General features: G+C 37.1%; 1 protein-coding gene across 1 annotated transcript; it reads right to left on the bottom strand.

Annotated features, from left to right (window-relative positions):
* Positions 1 to 4038: 4038 nt before the first annotated feature.
* Positions 4039 to 4404, bottom strand: LOC117344790 (lysostaphin-like). Its single transcript, XM_033907615.1, has one exon. It carries the CDS (start codon positions 4402 to 4404, stop codon positions 4039 to 4041), a length of 366 nt encoding a protein of 121 aa, XP_033763506.1.
* Between the last annotated feature and the right edge of the window lie 19662 nt (positions 4405 to 24066).

Raw genomic sequence — 24066 nt, 5'->3', positions numbered from 1 at the left:
TTGGATTGATGACTGTAACATTGCTGAACAGGTCTTTATATAATGACTGCTGATCATTTAATCAACCTTTGAATATCAGCATTTTATGGCTTGGAGGAGTAGTGTTGAAATCCATTTGTATTTTTGTTTTGTACTGTCAGGATTGATGAAATAAATATACATTTTGTTTTGAAGTTTCATTTTGCTGATTTTTTTACCACACATGGCACAAAGTACCATTGTATATATGAGCTTATGATGGTCCATGGGTGGTCCATTTTCTGTTTGTCTGTCCATCAGCTTTTAACTACTTCTAGAAAACTATAAGCAACTGGCCAGTTTGTACCTGGAGTACAATATACATTAAAGATTACTCATATAAATGACCTTGACCTAAAATCGTCTTCTCAAGGTTCACAGGACACACACGCCTTATATTTTGCCAATGGCAACCGATATTTGAGTTCTATTAATATTTCTCCTTTACCTAATTGACGATGGCTTATTTTCAAGGGCAAAGGAGTCGAATTGAGACGGAGTGTAATGAAGTTTCCCTCTATAAACGACCTTGACCTATTGTTCTAGATAAGCATTCCTTTGAGGTCCAGGATACTAATGACTGGCTAGTAGATACTAAGTTTCCTCACATCAACGACCTTGACCTATTCTCAAGCTCAAATGGTCAAATACACCCTCTCCCCCAATAATGTTGTAAATTTCAAGAATCTTATCAAGTTTCATAAACATCGAAGGCATCATATTTAGTAGCAGATACCTAGAACAGAGTGTAATGAAGTTACTCCATATAAATGACCTTGACATGTTTCAAGGTTATTTCCTCATATAACTGACCTTTTAAACGTGAAAAGTCTTCACCAGTGTTAGAAGACCCAGTGGTCTGTTATTTTGAAATGACCTTTATTTCCCCATAATGGCTGTATTCGCGATCCTTAAATATATCACGAATATACACATCAATCTTACGACGTGTCTATATACATTCACAAGGACATTCGACAAGGCGGTTTTGCCAGAATTTAGTTCGGACTAGGACTATCGCGAAATATTAGCCCCGCAAAAGTATCAACTACACAAAATATGATGACGTCACTGTAGTAGTAGAAACACATGTGCCTGGCACACATACATTTTATATGATAATTGGTACAGCATTACCAATGATTTTGAGTCATAGTTTCCGGACACAGTCTAACAACATTAACAATATTCCTCCTACTATTCTTGCTATTTTACGAAATGGGCGTGAAAACTGCCGTCAATTTCTCTTAAATTGCATTAGTTCGACATTCCTCTTAAGAATACTTTACACAAATACTCGTTAGATTTTTTATAATGTCCATTTAATCTCCCATATATTTCGTCTGATTAAAAAAAACTATATTCCAAGGTTCCAATTTCTACATGGGGTTTCTACATCTTTAGTTCAAGTCGGCACAAACCGCAACAATGGCTGCTCTTTGACGAAGTGGGAGAATTTATTCTCCCAGCTTAAGTTTCGGGGTTAAATATAAAACCTATAATTTGCACTATCTTCGAGATAACTGCAAGTTAAACAAGATGGATAGCCGTGTAATTGAAGGATACAATTTCACACCGGATAAGAATTTAAATAAAATGATGAAATAATTTCCTTCTTCAACAGTCTCCCTGCATGGGTATGTATATATCATGCGATAATGAGCTCTTTAGTGACGATGTTTACTGGTTGTGATTTCCACCTTCGGATGACACGCGACATTACGTCATCTCGGATCCAAAATGGCGTCTGAACACATGCTTCGATGTTTCATTTCTCTTATTGTTAACTGCTTGATTAAAGGGACATCACGGTAAAAACGTTGTAATTTTCAATGAATGTTCGTGTTTTGTTCCTTTCCAGTTATGTTTCTGTGCTGTCCCAATGTTCACAGTCGATCCTCATGTCCAGCTTGACCACTTGATTTAGTTGAGAATCCCCCTCTAAATTTAGCGCGGAAATTATTTTTAAATCATCACGTAACTGTTTTGAAATCGAGGCAACACAAACACACGATAGTTTACAAGGCGAATTGGATTATTTGGACAACGATATTATACAGTGGTTTAAATGTTAAATAACACGTTCTGTATGTATTCCGTATTCATATACATGTATGTATGTGTAAATAAGTGTAAACACCGTACATATAGTATAGTGACAGTAGCGATGTACTGGTACAGACTGTATAAATATTACCGAGTTTGTGTAAATATTACCGAGATTGTCATGACCTACTATCCAGCAATCAAGCAGAATACGAGCAGCGTCCGTATTACTGCTGTTTTCATGTTTGAACTGCATTGTGCTGCTTCCCCAGTTTAATTCTAGGATTGTGTTTGACCCATTTTCCAATTATTCTCTTCATTTCGGAAGCTGTTATCGTTTTCAACCGCAGTCGATTCACATTGGAAGCCATTTTTGTGTTCAGGTGTTTTAGTGTGTTGTGCGCATGCGTGTTATCGTATATGTCACAAAATTTGCATATTCAAACTATTGATCAACGAATTGTGATAACCTTTTTATAATTAATAATTGATGTTTTTTATATACATATATCATCAAATTCGAATGGTTATTGTTCATAAGGATATTTTTTTTAAATATATACCCAATAATATGAAAAAATACAAAATAAAAATTGGTTTACCGTGATGTCCCTTTAAGGAATCGCTAACATTAAAATGTTTATTGGCGACAATGCTTCTCGGCTATTGTACTGTAATAAAATCGTCAGACCACAACTTGGGTACGGAATTGTACCCCTCCAGGTGACATACCTGTAATTGAAATATATTAGATAAAGGGTACCTACATTTAGTGTAAAACCCACAACGAATATGACAGAAAAACAAAACAAAACGAAAGACAAAGATGTCAAATGTTGTTGCAGGACTTCAATTGTCTCTAAAAAGACAGTAAATGAAAAAAGAAAATGCATGTTCTTAACTGTGCTTAGTGATTTAAATCCTAAAGATATGCAAGGGAGTATGGGAAATATATTCTCAAAAAATGTGATTCCGTGGAAGGGTCATTTTAAAGCACCCTACCAGGGAAAGGTTACAAAGCAGGTCAAGGGACTATACGAAAGATACCATCATACAGCTGTTTCGTCCTTTTAGGTCTCGTCAGTGATGTTAGGGACATCATACAGCTGTTTCGTCCTTCTAGGACTTGTCAGTGATGTTAGGGACATCATACAGCTGTTTCTAGGACTTGTCAGTGATGTTAGGGACATCATACAGCTGTTTCGTCCTTCTAGGACTTGTCAGTGATGTTAGGGACATCCTACAGCTGTTTCGTTATCTAGGACTCGTCAGTGATGTGATGGACATCATACAGCTGTTTCGGCCTTCTAGGACTTGTCAGTGATGTAAATGGCATCATACAGCTGTTTCGTCCTTCTAGGACTTGTCAGTGATGTTAGGGACATCCTACAGCTGTTTCGTCCTTTTGGGACTCCTCAGTGATGTTAGGGACATCATACAGCTGTTTCGTCCTTCTAAGACTCGTCAGTGATGTTAGGGACATCATACAGCTGTTTCGTCCTTCTAGTACCCGTCAGTGATGTTAGGGACATCAAACAGCTGTTTCGTCCTTCTAGCAGTTGTCAGCTATGCCAGGGACATCATACAACTGTTTCGTCCTTCTTCGACTCGTCAATGATGTTAGGATCAAACAGGTCAAGGGATTGTACGAAAATGAACATCACCGTTTAACAGGAAACAATATATACCAAATAATGGATATAAAACTGCATGATTCGATCTGTTCGTCCTCCTTGACTTGTCAGTGATGTAAGAGACACCATACAGCTGTTTCGTCATTCTAGTACTCGTCAGTGACTTCCGTTTTGTGTTGTTGTCTCTGGGGTCCATGTTGACTTCCGTTCTGTGTTGGTGTGTCATTGAGTCCATGTTGACTTCCGTTCTGTGTTGGTGCTTCCTTGGGTCCATGTTGACTTCCGTTCTGTGTTGGTGTGTCATTGAGTCCCATGTTGACTTCAGTTCTGTGTTGATGACTCATTGTGTCCTATGTTGACTTCCGTTCTGTGTTGGTGCCTCATTGAGTCCATGTTGACTTCCGTTCTGTGTTGGTGCCTCATTGAGTCCATGTTGACTTCCGTTCTGTGTTGGTGCCTCATTGGGTCCATGTTGACTTCCGTTCTGTGTTGGTGTGTCATTGAGTCCATGTTGACTTCCGTTCTGTGTTGGTGCCTCATTGGGTCCATGTTGACTTCCGTTCTGTGATGGTGTGTCATTGGGTCCATGTTGACTTCCGTTCTGTGTTGGTGCTTCCTTGGGTTCATGTTGACTTCCGTTCTGTGTTGGTGTGCCAGTGAGTCCATGTTGACTTCCGTTTTGTGTTGGTGTGTCATTGAGTCCCATGTTGACTTCTGTTTAGTGTTGGTGTCTCATTGTGTCTCATGTTGACTTCCGTTTTGTGTTGGTGTGTCATTGAATCCATGTTGACTTCCGTTCTGTTTTGGTGCCTCATTGGGTCCATGTTGAGTTCCTTTTTGTGTTGGTGTGTCAATGAGTCCATGTTGAGTTCCTTTCTGTCTTGGTGTCTCTGGGGTCCATATTAACTTCCGGTCTGTGTTGGTGCCTCATTGGATCCCATGGTTACTTCCGGTCTGCGTTGGTGCCTCATTGGGCCCCTGGTTACTTCCGTTTATGTCGGTGTGACATTTTGTCCTAGGTTGATGCATTTTCTTTGTGTCTCCATGGGTTTCATGTTGTCTTTCATTTTGTGTCGGTGTCTATAAGGTTCCCTGTTACCTTCTTCTTGTGTCTGACCTGTTCCGCTGATGTCTTCGCCCGTTATTTTAGCATTCGTTTGCTTTGCCTTTTGACAGCCGTCCCAATACCACGTACGGCATGTAGCAAAATCGTACAGTACCTTTAAAACAAGATTAAATCGTCAATGGTCGCCGATCACAGACAGCACAAACAAATCCTTTTATTACAATAAATTCAATGTTTACAAAACTAATAAATGTTTTAGAGTAGTGAGTTAGGGACTAGGTGTCGGGTAACACGTGTTAACATACAGCGATAAATCAGCGACAATGAACTTTGTAGGGTCGCGATTCCGGGTCAGGTTTTAACACCTACTCTACAATTAGTACGCTTTGATGGTACGTCAGACTTTATTTACACACCGTGGCTGGCTAAACATAACACTACCTTATCCCTTTGTCGTAAAACCACCATTACGTTGTCCTACCTCCCGCAGACTAAAATGGCGGAGACAAGTACCATACGTACAGTTATACTTCCTATCATACTGCCGTAAAGAGGGTTTATTTGTGGTGAAATACGGTATTAAATAAGTTAAAAGGTTCCTCGCGATATATGTATGTTAGAAAAAGGTAATGTCGTGTTATTGAGTAGGCGAAAACGATGTATCGGACATAAATAAATAAAAATGCAACAAATTCTCTTTAGAGAGAAACTCACTGATCTAAAATATCCATCGATATGATAAATTCACGAGACAAAGTTATGAGAGGGAGAGCCAAACTTAGTATGTAAAATCCTACTGATGGGTTCGTATTCGTCCTCTCATCCTATTATTTTCCTCCGTGTCCTGCCTTTGTTCTTTCCTTTCATTCCCGTTAATTTATTGGCTGACCTATTGACATCGTCGGTAACCCACGGTCCTGAAGGTCACGGACTTCAGTGAGCGTTAGAACCATGGGTAAATGACGACGCCTTCATGAGGGTCCCATCAGGATATCTAGATGTCTTCAGATCTATACGGACGTGATTCTGTTATTCTGTAACAATTTAATCCCATCAATTCAGTAAGGTTTATGCAACGCAAAACTTCTGGTGATTTACTAATTTTCCTTCCCTATCTTCTCATTTTGAGATCAGTGACATAACTTGAAATAGACCTATATTTACATGACGATATCTTCAATGAAGTAAAGATTTTTTGTCTTTTGCTCACGTCATACATTTGACATGTTGGTGTTCTTATTTTTTCTTGGAACATCACACTTTGTTTGTTTGCTTGTTTTTTGTTTTTGTTTTTTTTACGAGCGATTGGTTTGAGGTGCTACGAAATAAAAAGAATGACAGATGCTTACTCCAAAGTTATATTCCTTCTGTAGGGAAGTACCGGTATACTAGTTACAATGCCTTCTCAATACAGACTACTGCCGTTAGGGATCTGATATCTGATGAGGCGACCAATGTGGGAAGCTCAAAGATGTTCACTTTTTTTAAAGGGGAGGGGGGGGGGGGGGGGGGGGGGGTAAAAAGGGGGGGTCTTCTGCACATATTATTCCATTTAAACACCGATAACATTTGTTTAATCCGTTTATACCATTTTATATCTTTGTTCTCGGTGTCTCTAAATAACTCTTAACCAATTTACAAGTGTGTGCCCATCGTGTCTTACTTTTTCTTTTAAAATCAGAAATATCGATGGTGTAGGTATATTTGATGTACTTCAGATCCGGGTTGCTTCGTTTGTTGGAAGGAAGTCAAATTGTGACACGACCAACTGCTGAGTGACCTCCCTTAGTTGTAGCTCTATGCCAAGAAACAATACGCACATATAGCCGCTATCTCCTTAACACAACGGCGATAAATATAATCCAAAGTACATTGAAAGAATGTGAAATTTTTTATATAGCGGTGTAATCTGAAGAAATATAAACTTATATATCATTTCCATATCAATAAACGATTGTACCGGGTTTAATTTGAGGCTCTTCTTCTCGAGTTATTCTACAGCTTCTTATCTCTAATCCTGTGGGCACTTATATGTATTATATATATCAGCGGTGTTGCTGCGATAATATTTTATTACCTTTCAGATATCCGGATTCCGTCTCCAGACCGTGAACTACTATCTACCTAATACAATCTCTTACCAACTTCTATAATGCAACTTCTCCGATTATCTGTCATAAAGGGAGATAACTATTTTGAAAAATTACGATTTTCGTTCAATCGAGGAAGCAAAAGTTCAGAATATAAAATATTCAATAGTGGCGCTGATGTGCTCTGTTATCAGTTGCAGGGTATTAAACTACAGATTGACCAGACAGGATGACAATTTATCATAAATCGCCGTCGTCTCGACCAGAGTGTATGAGTAGACTTGTAGACCTTCTTTCTTGCGGTCATTGATAGGCGTTATCGAATCCTGAGTGCTGTTTGGTTTCTACTTTCAATGTCTGGTAAGCTACGAAGATCTAGAAGACTGTAACTGAAGTCTCGACATCAAGAACATGTTCAATTTACGAAAATTAACGAAACATTAAAATTATGATATAGCAAAGAAAGAAAGAAAAGAAAGAAAGAAAGAAAGAAAGAAAAATTTTCTGATTTGACCATGCAATCATAGCACTGCTTACTTGAAATAAAAGAGGATAATTTTAAAGCTGCCCCTGTAGATGGTAAAAATCTAGATATTAGCCCCACTCGTGAAATATATTTGGTATTACTGAATACACTGTTAGATATCCTCTATATATCAACTGGAGGAGAATATAATCAACTTGATTTGATATTCATATCCCAGCACCGAAGTCAATCCAATCTCTAATCAAATCAGACAGAAATTGTTATATTATCTTACTGTGAGATACACTTCCTATGTAAAATCTTACTTGACTGATCTTGATTAACTCATTTCCGGTGTCGTCGGTGAAGCATACAACGCTTACTCTTCCAGAACGCCTGGTCGTTTTCTCCGTGTACCTTATTAAGGGTCTCAGTAGAATATATATATTGTTTATATCCCCTGTTATTTATCAGTTCTGAGCTAGATTTTGTTTACCTGTCAGTAATCCCAGTTTGTTTTTATTAGATAAAGGATTTTTGTTTGACATGTATAAGATAATTTCATAAATATTTTAAGGATCAACTGTACTCTCTGAATATATTTCAACTTGCTTAGCCGTAGAGTTAGGCCGGGATAGTTGAGAGCGTATGTCGACGTAACTTCAGACGAAGATCCGAGGTGCGTCCTTCTAGACTTCCTATCCATGGTAGTTTATGTTACGGACCGGTCTGTGCTGGTGTTATTGTGTCCTTGGGAAAGACGCTTTACCCTCTGGATGACGTGACGCTCCTCCCGCAATTGTTCAATGAGGTGGTCACCAGCTACTACAAGGAGACCCGCCTCAAAATTACCCCGACTGCTCCTGGGATAAACCAAGCAATCTAAACACCAAACCAAGGAAGAGTTGTCTAATATTCAATCCACATATTTAGAGTTTGAAGAAGTATATCAAAACACAGAAGCGATGAATAATTATAGGTATTATAAACAAAAGGGCTTCGACGACAACATCGACATCTAAATCTTCAGTTTCTATTGTAATGTCGTTTGTATTCAATGTGTTACCAGTCTAGACTGGATGTTAAAGACATGAAAGAAATGTTGTCTGCTTCTTTATCAGATTATATTTATAGAATTTGAAGGAGTTATAACGATCCTAATGACTCACTTAAGAGGAAATGTGTTTTTCAGTCACAATATATATTCAAATTAAACTCGTTAAAAATACTGGATTGTAAAATGAAGAAAAATGTCTATTTAAGCTGACTTGATATCTCATTACGAAGTCAGTGAAGCTAAAACTATCAAAGCAGATTATCATGGGATGTTATTCATGATTTCTAATGCACTAATATAAGTAGGTATTCCCATAGCTCTTGATTAACGCTAAAAGATAACCTCAGTCCTCAGATGACCTTTATTTACATATGATTTCTTTCTTCATACATAACTTACTGAAATCCAAGAAATTTTAGCGGTTTTCTTGTTTTAGCGATTTTCACGTTGAAACCCTTTCCGCTAAATTATGATTGCGCAAATTACAGTACTGAATGTTATTTTCTACAGCAAACACTGCGCATGCGCCAATTCACCATATATAAATGCTAATCTGTTTAAATTCAATTATTCGCTAAAATTTTAGTACTCCAAATGAAATATGTTTGCAGAATGTCGTACCTGTATTATCACTGTTGACAGGACATGTTTACACGAAGACATTTTCTTAAGGATTGAATCTTGATTTGGTCGATTTCATGGGGTCATGAATTGAGTTGCTCTTGAGACAAATTTAATGAACTTGTCTCAAGAGCAACTCAATTCATGATCCCATGAAATCGACCAAATCAAGATTCAATCCTTATATTTCAATTGTTGTTTTTTTTTCGAATAAAAAAGTCGGTCTAGATATTAATGTCTGGAAGCTTGTGCAAGTCCAATTGCGGAAAAGCCCGAGGAGTTCCGGATTGTGCATGTCTAGTCGGTCGAGTAAAATAGTCCGCAATAATAGGATTAAAAACAGCATTAATTTGTCAAAATAGAAGTACATTGTATTTAGCATATCTGGTCTTTCATAAAATACAAGAATGCATTATAAATTTGATAATTTTAATAATTATTCCATTTTTTATAACAACAATGTAGAAAAAGTGAAATCGTTTCGCGGAAGGATTTTAACCATGTATTCATACGCACTGATCAGTGTTAATCTGGTAAAATTCATGAGCAAATGAAACAGATTAAGTTTGGTAGTTTCATTGAGTCCAACTTGAGTACAAATTGAAATATTAGCTTATGTAACAGACTATCTATACTAGATACGCTATATATACACTTTATACATGCTTACAGGCCAGGGTTAAAGTAACTATAAGTATAAATATCGGCTATATATGCTTACTTTGTAAGTCTAAAATCCCGTGTCGTGTCCTGTATTCAGACCAAGATATATCTGGCGGGTGTCCTCGACGCTTACACTTTCCGAACGCCTGGTCTTAGTCTCCTTGTACTTTTACTGTTATGGTTATGACCCGAAATGTGCAGGAGAATGACAGAGGACAGGGGGGGGGGGGGGGGGGGGGGGGGGGAGAGATTATAAATAGATTGTTAAGTTGTCATGCCCTCGTCTCTGTCACAATATGATTCTACATGCTAACAAAGCATTTTGATAAACCTGTGCATCGAAAAAACGCTTGCATCTGACGACCCAATTGCACTTTGTCGCATCAGGATATTATAGAGTTACTCCTTTACTAGAAAGTACTGAAAACGGAAATAATAAAATCCGTGACTTATTATAATATCTTAGGTATAATCGCTTGCGTTTATGGCGGAATAGGCGCTTTTCCATCATCACCGATGTGTATCGAATCTACATTGACATCAAATGCTCGTTTGCCCAGCATGACGTCACGGGACGGCGAACTTCCGTACATCACTTCAAAGTGAGTCGGGCAGATCGGCATGCAGATTAACAGGTACTAACTAATGGTTAGAAGCCTTCACAAGCTGGTGACTCCGCGGGATCTCACTCTACACAAGTTAGACGAGATTTCTTTCCGCATTAGACATTACATCAACAGAAAGATGAATAAAAAACAAATATTTATATCACTATTTTTAAAGGAAGTTTTTCTCTTTAAAATATCTCGGTAATGGCAAAAGTTATTTGGTAATGATATATGTTATTAGATACTTCTGATGCGAATTTAGATTTTTTATGAACAGATGGCGTTATTGTGGGATTCTTAAAAATTTGAAACAGGTACAGTGTGTGCAAGTTCGACGTACTGACGTCATTGCCCGGGGGTCCGCGGTGGCCGAGTGGTTAAGGTGTCCCGACCACTAGCCCTCCACCTCTGGGTTACAAGTTCGAAACCCACGTGGGGCAGTTACCTGATACTGACCGTAGGCCGGTGGTTTTTCTCCGGGTACTCTGACTTTTCTCCACCATCAAAACCAAGCGCTTCTTTAAATGGCCCAGGCTTTCAATAGCACGTTAAACAAAATTAACTAAACAAAACAGGTGAAAAAGTCATTGCCCAATAAAATGTGATACTGTGTACCGTATAGCTAGGTTTGGTTGTTTTTTAACGTTCTATCAATAGCAATAATCGTCAAGTGACTGTATGTGTCGAATATGTTCGTATGAGTCTGATAGCGCAGAACTGATGCCTAATTTTATAGTGCCACCTCACCGAAAGATACTGCCGGTCTCGGGCGGTCGCATCAGGCCATTTTAAAGATTCTTGTATGTCACGGCCAGAAGACAGGGCACAAAGTTCCATATAAGGTCATATTGCAATAAGCGTAAGCAAGAGGTAAAAGGAAACAAGATGCTTGTGGATGGGGGATGGGAGATGGGGTTGGGGTGGGGATTGGGGGATGGAGGTTGGATGGGGGTTAGGGGTTGAGGGGTTGGGGTTGGGGGGGGTTGGAAGGGAGGATGAAAATCGACGCTAAAACCAGCCAGTGTATACCATAACCCGGTCACATTATTACATCATACTAAAAGCATAAAATAAATTATATAAAAAAACAATGAAAATGAAATAGGATTTTGTTCATATATAATAGCAAAATCTTTTGTAATGCAGGAAAGAAAGACACACATACTTTGATATATGATAGATGGATGTATGCTTCTATTTGAATATAATAGTTTTGAGTTTGGGCTTCTTAAGGCACACACTGGTCCCCGAGAAAAAAAATAGGGTGTACTTATATAATATCGCGTAAGTTGTGTTAATGCTATCATTAACCCTGCACCTGTTGTGGTGCACAGCTTTTGATATGAACTTTGATATAAGATATCAGATTGGATAAAGTGCCTACGAAACAACGTAATCGCGTGATATTAAAATCGACAAACAGCAACATAATCTGACTATGGTTAGATATAAGTATATACGTATGTGCCGATACTTCAATGAATCTTGTAAGATGTCTTTAAAGCCTCAGTTAGCATTAAGTGAGGCATATACTTATCTGAAAGGTTCATCGCGTCTAATATATAGCACAGGATGTAAAAATGAAATTAAAAATCAACAAATTCAGACAATCCTAAACTTTCACCCGGTACTCCTTTCCGGCTCAATTTGAACTGGATGTATGCTGTTGTGTCAGGGGATTTGTTGATCCTTTTCTCTAAAGAAATATTAACCAGTTTGTTCGCTGAAATAACAAATAATACTGGCATTATAACGAGACTGCAATTATTGCTCAAAATCAATAAAGCGATGGCAAAATTAAAACAATATATGGATTTGCACAGAGCATTTGGAAAAGTACGAGAAGAACAGGACCAGGCGTTCCAAGAGATAAGCGTCTTCTGCTTCAGCTACGAGCCCTGTCATGTTTGTGTACGATGTCAAGGAAGTTATTGACCCATTCAAGGACAAATATTTCTAATTCCTTATAAGGAATGAATGAGGGAACCTTTTTATCAGGATCATTGTTGGGTGGTTGTTGTGGTGAAAATTGATCCGGCGTTCTACGATTTCATCTCTATTGTATGCCACGATTGATTTGGTTTGGTTTGGTTTATTTTGTTTAACGTCCTATTAACAGCTAAGGTCATTTAAGGACGACCTCCCGTGCGTGCGACATGCATGCGTGTGGTGAGTGCGTATGTGTGTTTTGGGAGGCTGCGGTATGTTCGTGTTAAGTCTCCTTGTAATAGGCCGGAACTTTTGCCGATTTATAGTGCTACCTCACTGAAGCATACTGCCGAAGACACCCAGCAGCACACCCCACCCGGTCACATTATACTGACAACGGGCGAACCAGTCGTTCCACTCCAAATATGCTGAGCGCTAAGCAGGAGTAGCAACTACCATTTTTAAGACTCTGGTATGTCTCGGCCAGGGGACAGAACCCAAAGCCTTCCTCACAGTGGCGAACGCTCAACTAAAGGCCAAAAGTGAGGCATTGTCAAGGGAGACATTAGGAAAAAGAAAGTTGTTAAGAAAGAAGAGAAAAGATAAGATCCCAAGTTTAGTCGCCTCTTACGATCATGCAATGGGGGCAGCAGGTACAATTCTTACGCCCTACCTGCAGGGCAGTGACACGATTGATAGTAGACTTCAAAATCTGTGTTTGTCAGCGTTTGCTAAACTGGACATTGAAGAAACTAGCCCGCTCTAACAATGACAATGTTATTTCACTAAAACTGAAAACTCTCATACTTTCCCTGTCAGACGTCGGTTTTTGGCATTACACTTAAGTTTTGTGGTTATAGATCAATCTTTGTAGAAGTGCATATTAAATATCGATTTCATGCGCTTTTGTTCAGGAATAAAAAAAAAACGAAATAATTAAACTAAATAAATCGTAACACGATAACGAATTGTTTTAAAATCTAACTATTTTTTTAAGTTAAAATCAAAGTAATATTGAAGAAAGTTGGAGGTTACCCAAGATCATGGTTAGAATTATCTTAAAGTATATTTTCTTTGAATCGACAGTATGCCATCTCCCTTTCGAGGCCTCCTCCATTTTGTAATAGACCGACCCGTTTCGGAATAGCGTTACTTCACGAGTGTTACACATATCAATCATGTCCATCAATATCATTTTCATAAAAAGATAACAAAACATTGCTGATAGAATGATTCCATACTAACGTTGATGTACTCTCGCGCAGCATGACGTTCTCGAATGCACTCCATTTTGTTTCCAAGTTGTTTGCGAACCGGAAACAAGATGGCCGCTAGATAATAATGACTCCCTCGGGTTCCGGTTATAAATGGTGGCTGTAGATTTGTATCAGTTACCACAAAATCGTTATTATTACGTAGATATTTCCCATTCAGGTAAGATTGCGTGTGATCGGCAGGATAGGGGGACTATATCGGAAATGCGGAGGAATATTTAAGAAATCCGGTCTGATAGCGCAACACCCATAAAACAACAGGTGCGCGTATATAGCAGCTGGTCGGAGTAACACCCCGGTCGTTAAGAAGTTCTAGTGACGTCATCCAAGGAGATAATTTCAGTTAAACAGAATTGAGCAAGGTTCCCCCATAATGACGCATTCTCTGTTGATTATTACGACACAAATTTTTGTCTTGTAGAAAAAAAGACGACTTTTAAAGCATGACCTTGTCCATGACGTTATTTGACGCAAATGTGGCAATAAATTCATTATAATTTAACGTCAACAGGCCACCTGCTATGTACAAGTTGTCAAAAAGTAAGTGTTTTTGTATAGATGCAATCAATGTTTTATTAATAAATTTCCTCTCATATGCACGGTATGTTTAAAATGGCCAATTATAAAATTGGTAAAATCCGTTACCGAGTGAACATTTCCTCGGGGCGACATCTGGCGGTTTTTTCCAACGTAAGTTACGGACGATGAGGAAGTCCGATGTTCATCCTGTCTTATGACGACATCAAGAAAATATCAGATCGACCCGTGATATTAATTATATTAAATATTAATTTTTATTTTAGACGTTTTTGAATTAATTTGAATCAGAACATGCCATACAATATGCCAATCAAAAGCGATCAATCATTGTTTGAAAGATAACCATATCAAAATACTTGGAATTTTCGTTTGTTTTCGTAATATAATTAATGAAACACCAATAAGTATTAAAGGGGTATTAAAGGGGTATTCCTTCGTTTGAATAATTTTTTCCAAATTTTAAAAGTTATAATCTTTACATCAATAAGGCAGTTTTACTCTCAATATAAACCAAAGTTCTTCGAGTACTAAGTCCTGGAAATTATTGATTCGACCCGAAATATCACTAATTACCGCAAAGACATACGGTATTTGTATACAATACCCCTTTTTCTTGTACATTTCGGCGTTAATTTCATTACTTGTAGGCACAAACACCCATATAATCATCGTTCGGACATAGATTCCATCAATAAAAATTGTGCATGTTTCTGATGTCCGAACGAAGGACTGTCCCTGTATGTTAAATCACGAGATTCTCGGGTAATCGGCCAGTACTTATTCTTATATCGATTATTGATAAAAATTGTTACAAGGTTGTTCCCGATATAGATCACTTTCCCCCTTTTCTATTTTTTTTGCATATTAGTTTCCAGATTTAATAAAAATGCATGCTGGGTATTGCTAAAGCCATACATGCCCCCTATCGGCCCCCGATAAAAATAGTAACAGTGACCTTGACCCAAATAACCATGAAACTCCTGTTATTTGGTGTTTCACGCTAATGAAAACCCATGAATATAAGAATCAGTGCTTATATATTTCAAAATTGTTTCATAGCAACAAAACTTGTAAACAATATTAATGTAGAAATTTCAGCAAAAATCTGTAAATCAAATATGATTTAGTTTTGACACTAATAACTAGATCAAATTAGATTAAATTTTTCCAATTTCACCCTAAAGTGACGTTATCTAATAACGTGGCTCACCAAGCTCGCTGTATGCAGTGGTTTTATTTGAGAAGAACTTCAGGTGTCATAATTCTAGACAAGGTTTCTCCGATAAGATGGAACCTCCTCACGATCGGCGCGTGCGTTGCAGGTGTACCATTTTGCCGCCATGGGGGACAACCAGGTATTCCTACATCAACCGTCACGTGCTCTCCGCGTGAGAAACGGAGATGGAAATCTAAGACCTCTTCTTGTTATGCGGTTTCATCGAACATGGCTTCCGATGTGAAATAAGATGTATGGGTTTGGCCGGCAATATCAGGCTATATATTATGCTATGTCATTCATATAAAGGTTTCCTTACAAGGAATTATTCAAACTGAGAAAAACAATAAAGAAAAAAAAAAAGATTCATATCGTAAGATTTCCTGATGAGCTTCTTTGCACGAACTAACGACAATCGTTTTCATCGCTGTATTAATGTAACTGAATTGTAAATACACATCAAATTTATAAGATATTGTAATAATATTTAAATGTGAATAAGTATTGTACCAAAAGAAATTCAAAGAATTCAGTATATGGCGAATAATGAATATACAACCACAGGGATCTGATAATTTGTTATAGTCTACATGTATTTTGACCTTCACTAGTGTGTATCACAGGGACCTGATAATTTGTTATAGTCTACATGTATTTTGACCTTCCCTAGTGTGTATCACAGGGACCTGAGAATTTGTTACAGTCTACATGTATTTTGACCTTCCCTAGTGTGTATCACAGGGACCTGAGAATTAGTTACATTCTACATGTATTTTGACCTCCCCTAGTGTGTATCACAGGGACCTGAGAATTTGTTATAGTCTACATGTATTTGGACCTTCACTAGTGTGTATCACAGGGACCTGAGAATTTGTTACAGTCTACATGTATTTTGACCTTCACTAGTCTGTATCACAGGGACCTGATAATTTGTTATAGTCTACATGTATTTTGACCTTCCCTAGTGTGTATCACAGGGACCTGAGAATTTGTTATAGTTCACATGTATTTGGACCTTCCCTAGTGTGTATCACAGGGACCTGATAATTTGTTATAGTCTACATGTATTTGGACCTTCCCTAGTGTGTGCCAATTTTCAGACATCTAGGGGTAATCTAGCCCTTCTAAACGTATGAAAATAGGCAATAAACACTAGGGAAGGTCCAAATATATGTAGAATGTAACTAATTATCAAGTCCCTGTGGATAAAACTGTATCATACAGCTGTTTCTTCCATCTGTTAAATGATGCCAGGTTCCAAAAATGTTGAAATCCTAGAAAGACAGTCCGGAAAAGGCATAATCGTTTGTTTTACTGTTAACCCCTTTCTCTTTAATCTTCTTCTTGAAAAACGTATCCAGTTTGAATTTTTGCAAAGATTTGTTGAAACCAAATCACAAGGAAAAACATATAACTCATTGGTTTTCAAACATTCTTATATTAAATCATTTAAAAATTTGTATACTATGTATATAGGGTCTCAAAATTATTTCCATATGGGATTTTATGAGACGAGTTTCAGAAGTTTTATTTTGTGAGTCTTGGCGAGACGAGTTTCATAAAATCGCATTTGAAATGAAAACAAATTTAGGGTAGATATCATCATATCACTTACAAATATGGTACCAAAGGCAGACATTTTGAAGGGGCAAAGTGGTTAAGGTGTCCCAACACTTTATCACGAGCCCTCCACCTCCGTGTTGCGAGTTGACAACCCATGTGCGGTAACTGCCTGGTTTTGACCGTAGGCCGGTGGTTTTTCTCCGGGTACTCCGGCTTTCCTCCACCTCCAAAACCGTCACTTCCTTAAATGACCCCAGCTATTAATATGACGTTAAACAAAATAAACTAACTTAACAGACATTTTGTTGAGCCATTTTCACTTCATGACGTAACGTCAATGTCCATATTGTGACGTCACAATCAATTTCGACTGGCACAGCCAATGAAAAAAGCTCCAAGGCATTTTACACTAGTGACATATACAAAAATATTAAATGGGTAAATTTACTGGATAACAAGTCGATTATGTGATAAATGCTGGATATTAAGTTTAGGTGTACTTCTTCCATGTTGTAAGAAGCGACTGCAGAATTTTTTATATATATATATCTAGGAAATCTAAGAGATCGTTATTATTCACTAAGACTATTTTTGGTAGTACCTCCCTAAGTAATCAGTTAATAAGTCACAAGGTAAGGCGAGAAATAATTTTAAAATGATCTAAAACAAGGCCTTAGCATCACGAACGAGTCATCGTAAGACGAAACAGCTGCATGATACAGATTAGTTCAATTTTGACTCTACTGTTTCTAACTCCCAATTCGTATTGAAAGGTGCTGATATGTTGTGATTTTTGAACAACCTTTTTTTCTTCTCATTTAACAGTATATTTCAATCAACCGGGTTATAAGAATTTAGAATGGTCAAAAATTGCTTTTATTTTGATACAATTATCATTTTTCACATTCAAACTGGAGCTAGGGTTGATAGCCATGTGATATACGTCCTTAATGCCGTGGAGTTCAAATACAAATTCGCACACCTCGACATGCACGCTTATAAGTTCGTAAGGTTAAATATTGTACCATCGTGACCGAAAAGGTTAATATATTAGATGATCTTAATTTCGTTCAAAATCTTGTAAAATCTAAACTTTCGTATGTGTCGTGAGAATATACACATTTAATAAGCAATGGATCAGTTTTTTAATGTCCTGCTACGAAAAATAATTATAGGAATTTGTCTACTTCTATAATATTGACTACTTTACGTACTGACTTCACTACAGGGGAAAACCCATATCTATTTTTAATTCGTTTTTGTAATCCTTATAGGAAAGATGAGATTTAAGAAAAATCCGGATGTTTCTTATACAGAGGCTACCAAGGAGGGGCAGGCCGTACCAGATGGCGGGTATTATAATATATATATAAATGTAGGTAGATTGTGCAATCCTGACCTCCCACACACGTCATAGGGCCTGGTCTACCTCACACCGCATGTGACAATGCTAAGTAATTTGCTGTCAGAACTTAGGCCCTGTTTAAGTGGATAAAACCCATTCTGTTGCATATTCTGTCTGCTTATCCCGCCGAACCTATATCTCTTATGTGCTATTACGCGAGATTATCTCTCAACATATGCGTTTCGTCAATTCAACAGCAGTTCGAAATTTCAACTTAACACATTACGGTATCTGAATTAGTTTTTGTTGAAGAGTGTAAGATGTTGACGTATTTTGGATTGATTTTACGGACATACATATGTCTACTCTGGCATTTTAATTGTTGTTTAAATACAAGTTCTAAAATTAGGTTTAGAAGTTGGATACTTTCCGGTTTCCATTGAAGAAACTTGATTTCGACACAATACACCAGCTTGCCTTTGTATCTGTGGGAACAAGTTTAAGACGGCTGTAGATTCGTTCGTGAACGATGTAAGCAACTCTGATTCCCCCTGTGATCAAGCAATGGAATATAAAGTTGTAATATGCCATATTTTGCCTCATGATATCATGTCATACACCATCCAATATTCATCATGTGTTATTTTGAAGACACCTGACGATTTTTTTTTCACATATCGTAATTTAGGACATTTATACTTACAGGCATATCTAATTTAAACCGTATGGGTACTTCAGGAGGGCATGTGTTGTTACTATTTCATAATGTGTAATAAGGATTCCATTTTGGTACTAAACAATCCTTTGACCAAATGTTACCATTCACCAATAGATATATTTTACAAATGGCGTACCTATCAAGGAATTGTAGCGTGTTATATGTTTTCGTTTTCCAGGGGTTACCCTCATCGTGGGCCGACCCCGATTATGTAGGAAGAGGAGATTTGAAGAGCTCATTTATAAATAAGAACAATATATATAAAGAACTATCTCAACATTAAGGATGACAGTATGACATCAGAAAACATGTCCATTCTTCAATGGCCATTGGTCCTGTATCACAAGCAATTTATTTTACCTCGAACTTCAATAAATACTCTGCCCTATTTACTTGAAATGCACTTCCAATATGCAGGTATGCGCCTGGTTGTTGCATCCATCTTTAACCACATTTGCTAGAAATTCAATTGTTATCATAACAATGCATTTCTATTGTTATGTCCTTGATCTATAAATATATAAGTGATGTATGTAAATTCTTTTGTCTATATATGTTGCAAATTGATTTAAGACTTAATTACTTAAGTCTATATAAGTCCTATAATTACTTATCTTCGGCAATCAAGACACTTGTGACGTATTTAGACAATCTATCATATTGTTGGACGTCTTTCATATTAAAGAAATCTTACGTAATAGAATGTATTTAATTACAATGTGGAATTCAAAATGGACCCTATAGCCCATGGCAAAACTTAGATTATGTTTCTTTTTTAAGTTATATCATTTTTTATCAGAGAAATATTTCAATGTTTATTCAAAAGTATTTATTTCGGATTCAATAGCAAAAATAATGTAAACCCTGGTAAATACTAGCCGCAATATACCGCTCGGCTAGAGAGATATTCTCTTAAGCTCAATCGGTGGAGCGTACGACTAGTAAACCAGAGGTCCCGGGTTCGATCCCTAGCGGAGGCAGTGATTTAAATTTAATTAATCCTGCGCTCTGTTACAAGAATAAATTAAAGAAATAAATTCCGTATGATGACATGTATTACGTAGAATATGTCCGATGTCCAGGTTAATTCGCGCGTTATCGGTTATATAACGCTCCCCGTACGAATTTCACGTGCAAACCACTTAAATAAAATGGCTAAATGGTGTATCACTCGAAGTGATAAATGTAAGAATGAGTTTTTGAAACTCTGAGTTTTAAAAAAAAAGTTCTGACAAATTCTTACAAATCAAGAAGATCTTCCCCACAAAAATACACCCAAACAACCCTCTCGTGTCCTTCAACCTTCGAAATCTCCGTTTCACTTTATACATTTATGTTCAGGAAGGATGTATCTTTCTCCAGGCATGTGTTACTGTAGTTAGAAGTATAGAAGGCCATCGGCGACATTAATTCTGGTACAGAAACGAACTAATTTTCACAGTGTAAACAACGCTATGTCGTAAACACCGTAACGTTTAGTTTAGTGTTCACTTCCTAGATACATCATGACAGATATATTGCAACATAAACAGTTTGAGAATGAAAGAAAAACTCATTTTCTTCAGAACAAACAGGTTACAAAATGGCCGCCACGGGGTATAGAGTATTCAAGCCAGCAGACCATCGACAATGCAGACAGGTTTATGGGCCCAGTTTTTCTGAAATGCATTTTCAGAATAGTGAAAATCTCGCGGATACAATCGCTTTTACGTATTTCTCGAATACATCATTTCTGCAACAACTGTATTTGCCTTACTTTTTTTAAACGGGTAATCTTTGATGTAAATGAATGTTGTGGATAGACAGAAAAACATAACTTTTGAAAAATATAATGAATGATTCAATTTCAGACGAATGTTTCAATATCTTACAACTTTGTAATCGATTCTATGGATAGTGTTGTCTTTGTTTATTTATACATACCATACTGGGTAAATATCAAATTGAAATAAGCCATACTCGTTATCTCGATAACTCTGCTTAACTCGAATAAAAATCCAGTTCCGACAGTAAAAACCTACACCTCGAATTTTCGATTTATGTTTTCATGATCCCTCTGACTTCGAGATAGCGAGGGTCGACTGTTGCATACTTGATGAAATTTATATAAAGATTTGAAATACAAATATTGTTTGTGAATAAAATAGGGTACAGTCAATCCTGTCTATCACGGCCACACAAGAGATCGTGGCATAATTATACATATCCGGCGAAATGTTTGACCCACACATGTGGCCTTAATAGACAGGTTTATGTCATAAATACATGCGGCCGTTATAGACAGGGTTTCGTTATACATACATGTGATCGTTATGGACAGGTTTTCGTTATAAATACATGCGGCCGTTATAGACAGGGTTTCGTTATACATACATGTGGCCTTTATAGACAGGGTTTCGTTATACATACATGTGGCCATTATATAGAGGGTTTCGTAATAAATACATGTGGCCGTTATGGACAGGTTTTCGTTATAAACACATGTGGCCGTTATAGACAGTTTTTCGTTAAAAATAAAGTTGGTCTTATAGACATAGTTTCGTTATGAATACAGATTACCTTTATAGACAGAGTTTCGTCATAACTACAGGTGGTCTTTATAAACAGGGTTTCGTTATATAAGCTGACCTTAGGGCAGGTTCAAATGTATATTTATCATATAATGATTGTAATAGAAAGATTTGTATTATTAGTGTATGATCTTTACAGACAGGTTTTTTTGTAATAAATACGTGACCTTAATAGAAAGGTTTTATTCATAAGCTGACCTTTATGGTTAATGATTATATTAAGATGACAATGCTTCTGCTTACCACAAATCACTATATTTAACCAAGAGCAATGATATTGAAAATACATCTGCAACTCTCAGGAATAAACAATTGTCAGAAAAACTTGGCCAACGTTGCACTCTGAAGGATATATATGAGCTGCCGATCCTACCGACATCTCGAGGTCCTGCTGTGCCTCAATCGGACAGAGGGAGTTTGTAGTTCGTTCTGAGTAATTGCTCTGAGTTTGAACGTAAACAACGTATTACTATTGTTTCTTCGCGTCGCGGTCTTTGAAATGAAATTTGTTTTTTTATTTCAAAGGATCTGAATTTATGCACGCAATTTATACAAGCAAAATGTAATATTAAGGTTCTGTTTTTCGAATGGTTATTAATGTGTAAGTTTGAATGGCATTCTAGTTTAAAAAGCATGCGTAAGAGTTCATGAGTCGCTAAGCTCGTGAATGATAAGTATATATCAACATTTCAAAATGCACGTGACGTGAAATCGCCAAACTTAAAAGAAGCGATGACCGAGAAAAGAAGTCAAATATATTTGCAGTTAGAGAATGTCTTATTATTGATATTTTGTAGAGTAAAGAATGCTGTATGCATCAAATATAAGATTATAGCACTCCAGGGTCTATGAGTCTTACCAACATCAGGTTTTAAACCCTGACCTTCTTTACATATGGAACTTTAGTGTTTATCTAACATTTTATTGCGATTTGGTGTTATGATCCAATATATTAATAGTCATGTCAAAACGCTTTAAATCCATTCCAGTGATTGCGCCAGTGAAGGGTCGCCAGTTCGAGTCCCGGCACGGACATTGCGTTATATCCTTGAACAAGATACGTCACTCCTTCGTGTTCCAGTCGACTCAACTGTAAATTAGTGTGTTGTAGCGCAGTGCAATAAATGTTGTAGGTAAGCTGTTAGCGCCAAAATGGCAGCTCCGGCTGCATATTCCCCAGGGAGTTGAGAAAGACATTGGCTGGGTGCTAAAAGCCCATTAACCACGGATGATGATTTGTGAACTGCTCTGAGACGGTTATGTTGTTGTAATACAGCGGTGTATAAAACAACAAATTGTTATTTAAGGATTGAATAAAGTTATGTTGAGGTATATGGGGGTATAAACCTCAATAGGTATTGAGACAAATTTATTATGAACTGCTTCGCATACACCTCAACATCACTTTATTCAATCCTTATATTTATATTTTTTGATATTTTTGTATAATATTTTGTCCTTGACAAATAGGGACTTGTGCAAGTCTACCACGAAACTTACCGAAATGTACGTCATCACTCTTCGTCTACATATGGTTATTACTTTCGGGATTTCTTTCATGAACAATCTTGATAACGAATTAAAACAAATATGATTTTAATGGAATTGATTTCATATAAATATGATCATTTTTGAAAAGAAATTAAAAAATATAGTCCAAGCTCGACAAATGTAATCCTACGCCGGACTTGATATAGTTCATTAAAAAATGACTCGAGTTAACTGTGGTAGGTTCATTGAGTCTGAATTAAGTCGAAATATAAATATTATTTATTATTACAGTAAAACTCACTTGTGTCGAACACGCTTGAATCGAATACATCGGATGAGTCGAATGTTTCGTTCGATCCCGATTTTCCCCTTCTTTATCTTAGTTGTGCTATACCTTGATATTAAAAAAATGAAAACAATACGAAATTAAAAACAAGAAGGTAGTAATATACTAGACATATGTCTTTATACAGAGGGCGTTCCAAAGTATCAAGTCGTTCCCACGAGGGAAGGTAACCATAGATACGTAATCGGTTTTTGAGTGAAATTTTGTATTTACCAAAATAATTCTATAATAGGACTGTTTTGTTGATGTCGTCTTGTCGTCATTGGTTTATCTTGCTGATTTTTGTATGTGTCTCGTTGTTTCGTTCTGTGATCTCGTGAGATTCTCGTTGGTTTATCTTGCTGATTTTTGTCTGTGTCTCGTTTGGTCGCTCTTTGAACTCTCTCGAGATTCTCGTTGGTTTATCTTGCTGGGATTTGTTTGTGTCTCGTTGTTTCACTCTCTGATCTCTCGTGAGATTCTCGTTGATTTATCTTGTTGGTTTGTGTATACTTTCGTGTGAACGTTTTGTAGGTTCATACTAAGATGGGGAACTGGACGTAGGACAAAATCGAGTACGGTGACATCTTGACTGACGTCATGAAAAGAAGTGATCCGTCATTGGTTCATATTTGGTGTCCGTCAAATCAAGGGAGGTAACTATTTTACAAGCTACCTATACAGGGTTATGCTAATATATTTGTATATTCTTTATTACAGAATGTTATTTTTTTGTGTTTCCGGCACCACACATGGTGCTTGTTATTTTGTTTGTTCTCTATGACGGTGGTCACAATAAACTTGTAGCGGAAACGTCACGTCTTGG

The sequence above is a fragment of the Pecten maximus genome, chromosome 16 (assembly GCF_902652985.1).
Source record: "Pecten maximus chromosome 16, xPecMax1.1, whole genome shotgun sequence".
NCBI lineage: Eukaryota > Metazoa > Mollusca > Bivalvia > Pectinida > Pectinidae > Pecten > Pecten maximus.
The sequence above is the reverse complement of the archived record's forward strand: the minus strand, read 5'-3'. Positions and strand labels throughout refer to the sequence as shown.

Coding starts and splice junctions, on each gene's coding strand:
- LOC117344790 (XM_033907615.1), bottom strand. CDS start 4,404: ATGGGACTCAATGACACACCAACACAAAACGGAAGTCAACATGGACTC.